The following is a 10,681-nucleotide window of genomic DNA, read 5'->3' as shown; positions in this document are numbered from 1 at the left end:
GGGAACGTGGTAGAGGACAAGGCCACGGACCAAGACAGCGGCAGCAACAGCATAGAGTGTCCAATGAAATTCGGGCAATAGTTGTAGACCATGTCATAAATCATGGCATGACAATGACTGAGGCGGCTACAATGATACAACCAAACCTGAGAAGGTCAACCGTGGCCTCAATAATCAGAACTTTCCGCAATGAGAACCGGTAAGTTATCAGCATGCACTAAACATTATGCTACTCTCAATTGTCAAATGACTGCATACCAATGTGTATCACAGAATAGGTGATGTGACCAAGTGTCTTCTTACTCTAATGTTCCCTGTAGAATTGTGACTAGGCCAAATAGTGGAGGCAGAGGCAAAATTCTAACTGACCAGCAAGAGCAGGCTGTGGTCGATTTGGTTCGGGCCAGAAATGATATTCGCCTTACAGAAATTCGCCAGCATATCTTGGACAATGAAGACATGTTCAACAATGTGGGATCCATAAGTTTGCCGACTATTGCACGCATACTGAAAAGGCACCAGGTATCTATAAAACAACTATACCATGTGCCTTTCGAAAGAAATGCAGACAGAGTGAAACAAATGAGGACTGAGTATGTTCAGGTAAGTTCAGTTTCAAGACGGCTGTTGTAAAAACATTCCCAAAAATTCTACATTGTACGGTAATCTCTAAATCTCTTTCCAAAATGTATTTTTAGAGGGTGATGGAGCTGGATGCTGATGACGACCATCACAAATTCATATATTTGGATGAGGCAGGTTTTAATCTGGCCAAGACAAGGAGGAGAGGTCGGAATTTCATTGGCCAGCGGGCAACCATCCAAGTACCTGGACAACGTGGGGCCAACATTACCATGTGTGCGGCTATATCAGAAGATGGTGTGGTGGGACGCAGACCTCATATTGGACCATATAATGCAGCTCTCCTTGTCACCTTTCTTGATGAGCTCGAACAGGTTTGTAGAGCTGAAGGTGTGACCTATGTCATTGTCTGGGACAATGTCAGGTTCCATCATGCTCATGTGGTGCAAGCATGGTTTCAGGCCCATGCACAATTTACCACCCTGTATTTACCCCCATACTCCCCCTTCCTTAACCCGATTGAGGAATTTTTCTCCGCATGGAGATGGAAGGTTCATGATAGGCACCCTCATGAACAAGTCACTCTTCTCCAGGCCATGGATGACGCCTGCAATGACATCACAGCAGACCAGTGTCAGGCCTGGATTCGCCATGCCCGAAGGTTTTTTCCAAGATGTTTGGCTAATGAAAACATCCATTGTGATGTAGATGAGAACCTGTGGCCAAATCCACAACACAGAGTTGATGACAATGTAGAAGTACAGTAATCACTGCTGTTTTATTTCTTACAGTGCAAGCAAGTTGAGGAACACTGCATTTGATGGTTTACAGTACTGTCTTTTCTTTTCTTTTCTATTTCATTGCATTTGATGGTTTACAGTACTGTCTTTTCTTTTCTATTTCATAGCTAATTACTGTATTTTTGCTTTGATTAAAATAAACCAATGTTGTGATTGTACTGTAGGGTTTTGCATCAATATATTACAAACTTTGTTCAATGATTCCACTTTGTCTGTATTCTCTCTACTACTGCAGTACTTTACAGTAAGAGGTATTTACTGTACATGTAGTACCATAATGAAACCTGTATCACCTATTTTGTTCTACAATAGTTAATGATTGTACGAACAATGACAGAGTGAAACTATCGGTTGCTTGTGTGTTGGTGATCTATAGTTGTGTTTCAATGGTATTTCACAGTAAATTTGTTTTTTGAACCAATGATTGTGCAAGTGCAAGATTTCTTTAAAGATGTGAATGCACAATGCAATGTTTTGAACATTAGACAACCTGTGTTACAAGTGATAACCGTTTTGAGTTTTGTGTCTAGAGTTTTGACAAATGACATCAAGGTTCTGAAAATAGTAGCAAAGTGATTGTAAAAAACTGTAACATCTACCTTGAATTTTTTTAAGAAAGTATTAACGGGATATACACGATGGACAATTCGAAAGGAAACTTCTCTTATATTATTAGTAATTAAGTATCTTTTCTTCCCAATATTATCTGGAAAAAAGTCTGGCTAACATTTGTTTTTCATAACTGAAGGCGTGATTTTTAAAACCGTCATATTTGACATCAATCTACTGTAGTGCTGCGTTATAAAACACAAATATCTTTAAGACAAGAGATATTTAATTTTCCACTTAATGTCCGCCCGACAGGGAAAACAAAAACAAAACATAGGCAAAACTGTAACAATCACACAGTTTGCAAAAGAAGTGGCATTTCCCCTCCGACACTATCTTTTTAACATCGGGCTTGAGAGCTGTTATGCCTGCCTTAGCAATTGACATTCTCATGAATATGAAGCCTAAAATATCGTTTTCGCCCTAGTGGCTTGCCATCGTACAGGTAATATGAGTAAGTTAACACTGACAAAGGCTAAAAAATAACATACATTTTAAAGGCAAATTGATATATGAAATAATAACATATTACTTATAGGATACGATATTCATTTTAATTTTACAAGAGCATCTGGCCCTGATAGAAACGTTCTGGCCCTCAGATAAGTGTAGTTGATGACCCCTGCCTTAGAACATAGGCCTAATACTTACTACAGACTTACTTGAAAGGAACAACTCACACAATGGGATAAAACCGGAAATTGACTTAAATGAAAGCTATTCATGAATCAAACATAAGAGACATGACTATAGTTGAAACAACAGTTCACTTTACTTTTTGAGAGAGAGAGAGAGAGAGAGAGATAGAGAGATAGAGAGAGATAGATGGTGGAATAGCACACCGTTGGAGAGAGTAACAATACTGTAGTTAACTGTACATAGGCTATTGTATGTATACAAACTATATACAACTAAAATGAAGCTATGTAGGGAATGGATGCGCAATACATTTCGACCAAAAATGTAATGATAAAATAACAAACAAAAAAACAAGGTAATTTGTCATGTTTGACATCTTGTGCTTTGACATCTTCATAGAGTCATACACATTTTCTCACTAATAACTTCTCTCCCAGTTCCTCATCAGTTGAGGAAGTATTCTCTAAGTCTTCCTCTTCAGAGAAGTCATCTAAGGACAATGTTTGCAGTCCAAGAATACTTTTGTTTGTTGTGAGCGCTGTAGCCAGTTGTGCTTCAACTTCACACAATCTTCTCTTCAGCACAGAGAGTAGTCCCTCACGTCCTTTCTCCATTAAGCCCTCTGTACTGCCTGAAAATGTGACATTAAAATATAAAGAAATGAGCCAATGGTTTTCCCATTGGTGTCTTCTGTGAGCTGAAAGGTAAACTCTTCAATCAGTCCAGCAACACTCCTCATGTACTCCATGTTCTGCTTGACTTCGTGAACCACAATAACTTCTTCTTCTTTCAGTCTAGCCAGAAGCATTACCTTGTCGCTCCATATCACCATGACCTGCGATACATTACATCAAAGTGTTATCTTACAACCTATAAAAATATTGGGACAGAAGATATTTTGCATGCTGTACTACTACAATTGAGAAATAAACCCTGAAAGGATGAGATAGAACCCCAGCGCTTCGCGAAGGGGTTCGATCACATCCATTTACAAATTACTGCATTCTTTTTTTTTTTTTTTTTGCATATTGCCCAATGTCTTAATTTTTGTTTTACATCAGATAACATTTTTTTCATCAGATTCAATATTTACATCAAGATGTGTGCATCAAACAATTTGTATTCAGTGCATTTCAGAGGAAGTACTTACATTCCCATGGCCAGGAGTAGTTGTCCACAGCCAGGAGTTCATTGGGAGGAGGCAGTTTTTCAACTTCCCCCACTGTAGCATTGTGGTCATTGATCGCAACTTCCAAGGCTTTCTTCTCAACAGCAATCTTTCTTCTCAGTTGATGCCTTTGCTTATTCCCACCTACAATGAGAAACACAAAATGAGTGTGCATTCACACGATGACTACACAATAGCACCATACAAAATGCGACTTCACAATATGCATGTATGTGTTATGATTATTGTGACAGATTTTGTGTGATCATTTTTGCATTTTTTTCAGAATCTATTTTAAACAATCTTTTTTTTTTTTTAAATAGAGGACAAAATTGGTAGGTCAGGACATCTCTGCATTTTGCAGAAATATTGGAAATATTTGGATAATAAGATAACTTAAATGATGAGTTCACTCACTCGCCTGAAGAATTTTGTACGACACTCAAGCATGCTGACAAAAGCTTGTCTCGACATCCCTGGGGCAGTGATTTTAAGATCCTCATACGTGGTGAACAAGTCCACCATGTACAAGGTCTCAAAATTGACAGTGGAGGGCCAGTAACCACTTTCAACCAGATCACTTATGGTCACTGGCAAGGTTTTTCCACAGGAGCAGTTTACTGATGGAAGGAATAGGTTGTATCTTCCTGAATTTTCAGAGAAAAACAATTATATATTGTTCACAAGAAACAAAAAAGACAATATGAAGAAAGAAAAAAAAGTTACCATTCATTCCAACTAAAATAACTGGCTTTCCCTTGGAAAAGCTTGTTTGCCCAGTGGAGCAGTCACAGCAGGGAGGGACGATTGGTAACATGCAATCTAAAAAGCAGAATTAGTTTACATATTAGTGTAAATGAAACAGTGAGGGTGTTGTTTCTATCAAACAAAACTTCATCCAGCATGTTTGTTGGAGTAAACCAGGGTTCCTGTAAAATGTAAAACAGCCTATATAACCTGAGACTTAAAAAATACCTTTTTCATAATAGGAGAATTTCCCTCCCTCATCCTGCTGAACAAAAGTGGATGGCGGCAGGTGTCTGAAGAACCCCTCCACCATGGATGCTCTGTTATGAAGCACCAGGGCCTCATGTGTGGAAAGGTCACAGGCTGTGCAGTAGAGTGATCGCGGTAAACAGTCTCTACACATCACTACTGCAGCCTTGTGTCCACAATGATGGCAAACCCCCTCCTTCGGCTTCTCAGATGACAACATATTGTTCACCATGAAGGGCCTTATTACTGTCCAATTCTTCAGAGAGGAAGTTTGCCTGTTCCTCCAATGTAAGGGGAGAGGTTGTTCAGCACCACTTCCCAAGAGCTCTCGGACATCTTGAATGAGGGAGTCTGAAAATGAAAAGGGAAGAAGGCAATGGTAAATCTGGGCATTTACCACAAAAACAAATGAGGAAACAAGTATTAAGGGGAAAAAAAACAAAATTTTCGATGGTCACAGTGTCTTCAGTTGTGCTGGTAGATGGAGCACAGGAGGGTGTAACACTTGCTGAAGAAACTGCAAAAATATGAATATCCATTTAGAACTTGCTCAATGAATAATAAATGCAACTACTGATAAAAAAAAAAAACCTGTAACGTTACTGAACTGAATTTCGCTTTCGTCTCTCCCCAGCTCTACATCTTTTTGGCAGAGGTTGACCATCTTTGTCCTCATCAAGCCAGACACACAGCTTTGTGGATTGTTTTGACCCTGCTTTAGTGTGTCCATGCTGATCCACCTAAATAAACAATTGAGCCAGAGAATAAACCTCCACCCACTAAGGTTATCGCCACCTACAAACATCTCATTATAAAACCAATGTTATCGTAAATATAACATTGTAAAAATTCAGTCTAACGGTTGTGGTCCTGTACTGTACTGACAGATCTAGAAAAATCTTTCTACATAAAAAAGAAGAAATGAAACGCTTTGATTTAATTAAATGCTCACTGGCTCTAACGTGTGAACTCAGCTCAGCACTATAAAGACATTGAACCAGGTACTGTATAGTTGCACTTTGCTTGGAGTGTTTTTAATTTTGCACCTTGATACTTCTTCCCTGCTATATTACCTCAGAGTCTATTATGGTCTTAGACCTTGCAACTAGCATTAATTAGTATGCTTTTTCCACCACTGAGATAATGTTATTTACCTTGCACTCATCCAGGAACGCATCAACCAGGAATATGGCATCTTCTGGGTCAAGGTCAGGGGCGGTTTCTTCATTAGGGCGATTGGGCTATGCACCACCAAAGTGTGAAAGGGACTTTTTCAATCACATTCACAATCTCATTCACCACCAGTTCCGCTAGCCGTCACTGTGCCTCTGGATATAGTCCAATCAGCGTCATGTCACGTTCTGTGGAGTACCGCCTCTTTTTGGGCGATTTGAGTGTTCCCATAGACTTACATTCAAAGATGTTTTTTTTCGAACTGCAGGCACTGCAATGCCTTCTCTATGGGTTCCGGGAGGGCTCGCACTCACGTGCTTACGTCATCATACGTATCCTTAACTTGTGCAGCGATTGGTGGGAACAAACACACACTATTAAAAATCTTTAAGATTAAGTGACAAATAATATTTGAAAACAATTTTGAATTTGAACAACAAGAAAAAATGAAAAACTACTTTAATATCTTTATCAAATGTGATTTCAAAAATAAAAATAAAAAAGAGAACGAGAGCGTTGTCTTGAACCTTGTCAACTCCATTTGAGCTTGAATTTTGGTAAAATATTAATTAACACACACACACACACACACACACACACACACACACACACACACACACACACACACACACACACACACACACACACACACACACACACACACACACAAATCATCGCTGTTGGATGGAAGCCTTGTATGTCCAAAACTGTTACTTTTCAGGAAACGAAAGAAAACCTGTTTTAAGTTGATTCCTGCGCATCTCAAACCCTATAGTTAAATCTATTAAAAAGTCTGCATGCGATAAAGTTGATTGAAACATTTGCCCCCCCTGAGAGATTTTGCAGGAGCCGCCACTGGTCAAGGTGATTCATTTGTTCAGCGAGCTTGGTCAAGTTATTTTTCCACGCTTCCTTTTCCTCCTTGTTTACCTTTTCCTGCTTTCTTTCTTTCTTTCTTACTTACTTTCTTTCTTCTTCTTCTTCTTCTTCTTCATCTTCGCGATTCGCATCGATTTCGCCCATTTCCGCCACCTACTGTGAACTTCATCCAGATACTCCAGCCTTCTTGAAGTCACGTGACTCAACCAAAACGTTTCAGTTTCACATTATTCAGGCGATATCTGAAAAATATTCGCAACAACGAGCAAGCGAGTGATTATGTACATTCACTCAGTGAATATTATGAAAATAAAATATATGTTTCTCGCTAGAAATGTAATAAAAATTTATTTTTATGCAGAAACTAACTCAAAATATTGATTTTTTCACTAAAAATGAAAGAAATGTCCGCCATGTTTTTTGTTCTCACAGCCGGAATGTTGAAAGTCACGTGACTCGGACGGAAAACAATAGGAAAAGAATAAGCAAAAAAAATGTAACAGTCATACAATTTAAGGGCCATTATTGTAGCCCCTCTACGTTTTGCACTTTGGACCAACGTAGTCAGGGTACATTTTTATGTGAGACTGGGTTGCTACCATAGTTTCTTCCAGTGACTCTCAATCAGATAGGTAGGCAATTTCTGAATATCAATTCAAAAAGATGTTTCATAGAACCACATTGGCTACATTACTATAATTTACTTTACAGAGAGCATTGTTTTCTGGAGCCTGGAATTGAACACCTTTCCATGGCAGAAAGCAATGAGCAGCTATTACATGAAAGGTGAAGTTTTATATTATATATTATTTACGGAATGTGTTGTTATTATTTATTTTATCAAGCAGTTTATCTTTCACAAACTTAATTCATTCACCAAGCCATTCGTATTAATTATTTTAGTTTTCTTCTCTGATGTGTTGGTTAGTTTTTCAAAGATGAGTGTTAGCGATGAGTCCACCATTACCCTGAATGAAGATGTCAATGATCTACAGAATACTGTGTGAGTGTTCAGATGCATAGTTTCAGTTCAAATCCTTGTTTGCAGTATATTCATGTTTTTGTAGTATTCACTGAAAAGTAGTTAATTATTGTTTATATAAATGATGATGATAATAATATAACATTACTAATATATATATATATGTATATGTATATATATATATTTTTTTTTCTGTAAATGCCGATTTTGCAGGATTGAATGGAGAAATACTGATGATGCCACAAGGGACACAGACAGTAAAGAGAGCACGTCAGATGATGATTATGTACCCCCCATCTGTCTTCGTTTTGTCTACAGAAGTAATTTTTATAGCTTATGTAGAATAGAGAAAGAGAAAGTCTTCAACCCTGCTCATGTAAGTTCACTGTCCTGCAGAGTTTATATAAAACCAGATTCAGAATGTGATTTTCAAGCTATTGGGAAAAGCTTGATCAGGTTGTTCTGGTGTGTTGGGGGTAGATGCTAAACTCTGCAGGACTATGAGACAAGAGGTGCAGAGTTGAAGACCTATTCTATAGAATAATTTTTTTTGGCTTATGCCAGTTGTTATAAACTGATTTGCCTTCCAGGCAGCATCACCAACATTGCAGATTTTTTAACTTTGATTATTAAAAATTAAGTAGATGTTTTTTTATTTCACATTAATATTTACAGAACTGGAGGAGGCAATAAAGACTTTGTGAAGATTCAGGAGCTTCCAATTGTTGGCGTTGAAGAGACTGTTCATCTTGCAACACAAGATGAAGTAGTACCAGAAAGGGAAGAACATGTATCCATGTCTTCTGGCATCCAACAGGTCATGTGTGAGGAGGACATTATTGGACAAAAGGCATCGATAGTCTATGAGTCAACGTTGAAACACCTGGTCACATTTCTGCAGCTGCCTGTGGTGAGGTGTAATTTCATTGAGAGAGTTACAAATGTGTCATGCCAGGCTTCAGGACCTTTTGAAGTCCATCTTACTTCAAGGGGAACTGGCACTGTCATACACTGGGTAAATATATGTACATGCATATCTTTTTTTTTAATATTTAATTGTTCGGCTTTTTGCTGTTTGTGAAAATGTACATCTTTGTAATAGGTTCCATTCACAACATCTTACTATATATTCTTGTCATAAATGTAATGATCAACAGCTTAAAATGTCTCTGTTACATTTGAACTTAACATCACACAGTACTAATGTGAAATAGATGGTGTATATTATAAATTAAAAGTGGCGTATAACATATTATGTGTTAGTGCAGACATGCAATTAACCTACTGTGTCATTATCTTTTAGAAGTGTTCAAATGGACACAGAGTATGGACGTGGAATTCACAGCCCACACTAAAATACAGCATGCAGGCAGGGGATTTCATGATGGCCACAAACATTCTCCTGTCAGGAAATAATTACTACAAAGTAGCACACCTATTCAACTATATGAACAAATTTTTTAACATTCAGGACACATACTGCATTGGAACAGTGCTTTAAGTGGGCAGGTACGCGCCGGTACTCAGTACCGCCACTTCCAAATATAGCTCTTGAGCGTACCGCCACCTCTCCGTGCGCCCAGAACGTGCTTTTAGCGTAACGGTACGCTCATTTGCACATCTGTTTTAATCCTTTGGCTGCGCTGTCGCTTTTCAGAGCGCCCTTCACAATGCACGCTTCCTAATTCGTCCCACCGAGAGCAGAGACTACATTACCCATACACCCTTGAGTTTTACAAGTGAAAAGAGCATGCGTCGCTTTTGCTGCTGTCAGTAGCTATGTTTACATGGACACCATCGGAATGAAATCAATACGATTGATGAATCTGAACAAGGTGTTTACATGAATGATAAATAAAGTAATCGGGTTGATGTGCGCGTTTATATGTCACAAGTTTCAAATCGGATCTGATTTTTTGACATACACAAACTGCACGAATATACAGAGTTTCCCGCTGTTCGCACATAAATATTCTGCTCTATTGGTTCTTTATTTGTTTTAAACAGCAGACATAATATTAATTCGTCTCTGGTCATAATTTATAGCATATTAACCGTTTTGCCGTGCTGATCACGAAGTAAAAATGCCCCTCCCCGTGGCCAAAACCAGGCGTCTGTGGATGAGAATCCACAACAAGGACTGGTGGGACGTTGTCCTGCTTCACTTCACATACGCGCGAGTAAAATGAGAATTTTAGAACGACGGGAAGCTTATTAATATGACACTTTATTCAACAGGAAAAACAGCTCGTTCCGCGCGTTATACTCATTATGTTTATTTAACGTCATTGCACATGTGCAGTCCTTTCAGTTTCGGTTTTCAATCAAGTGTTTACATGTTCTCTCGATCGGATTACATAAGGTATAAACCACCCCTTTCAATCCGATCGAAATGTCATTCGGATCGAGCTCAATCGGATCGATTAAGGTGTTTACATGAGGGTTTTATAGTCCGATCGAGCCGTCAATCCGATTATAAGTGTCCATGTGTCAACCATGGTGTCAACTCAACGTGGTCCGGAGAAAGAAATGAATGAACACTTTAGGCCAGAGATACCTTTTACACCTTTACAAACAATTTATTCTCAGAGCATAATGAGGACACATGACAACACCTAGAATACCTCTATTATTTTGTTGTTAAACTATGTGATTACATCCAAACATTTGTATTTTAGAAACTATGGAGCAGTGTGCTTCATCATGTAACAAACAAGCACGAGTGGTACCTTGGTCACTGCCTGCATGGGCCACTGCCAGATAACCAAGACAGACAAAGGATGGAGAGTGCTTCCCAGACTCATAAGGAACTGGAAGCTATAGTGTTTAAGAAGAGGTGGCTCAGAGATGTCC

At 38.6% G+C, this 10,681-nt stretch overlaps 1 protein-coding gene and 1 long non-coding RNA gene across 2 annotated transcripts in view; one reads left to right on the top strand and one right to left on the bottom strand.

The window, feature by feature from the left end:
• Window positions 1-1,424, top strand: part of LOC143742489 (uncharacterized) — a 3,842-nt gene extending 2,418 nt beyond the window's left edge. The window contains exons 1-3 of the mRNA XM_077235367.1: window positions 1-199; window positions 321-603; window positions 699-1,424. The exon at window positions 1-199 is cut by the window's left edge and continues 2,418 nt beyond it. Of these exons, the coding sequence (XP_077091482.1) occupies window positions 108-199; window positions 321-603; window positions 699-1,349 (1,026 nt within the window). The 5' untranslated portion in view covers window positions 1-107 and the 3' untranslated portion in view covers window positions 1,350-1,424. The remainder of the gene's footprint in view (window positions 200-320; window positions 604-698) is intronic.
• A 2,787-nt stretch (window positions 1,425-4,211) lies between these two features.
• On the bottom strand, window positions 4,212-5,318 carry LOC143742532 (uncharacterized). Its single transcript, XR_013205446.1, has 3 exons — window positions 4,774-5,318; window positions 4,525-4,620; window positions 4,212-4,445 (listed from the first exon to the last, which is right to left on the bottom strand). It is a non-coding gene; the product is annotated as an uncharacterized LOC143742532 (long non-coding RNA).
• Between the last annotated feature and the right edge of the window lie 5,363 nt (window positions 5,319-10,681).

The sequence above is a fragment of the Siphateles boraxobius genome, unplaced genomic scaffold (assembly GCF_051911475.1).
Source record: "Siphateles boraxobius isolate OS27281-9 unplaced genomic scaffold, OSU_SipBor_1 19, whole genome shotgun sequence".
Classification (NCBI taxonomy): domain Eukaryota; kingdom Metazoa; phylum Chordata; class Actinopteri; order Cypriniformes; family Leuciscidae; genus Siphateles; species Siphateles boraxobius.
Note: the sequence above shows the minus strand (reverse complement) of the source record. Positions and strands in the feature narration are given on the sequence as shown.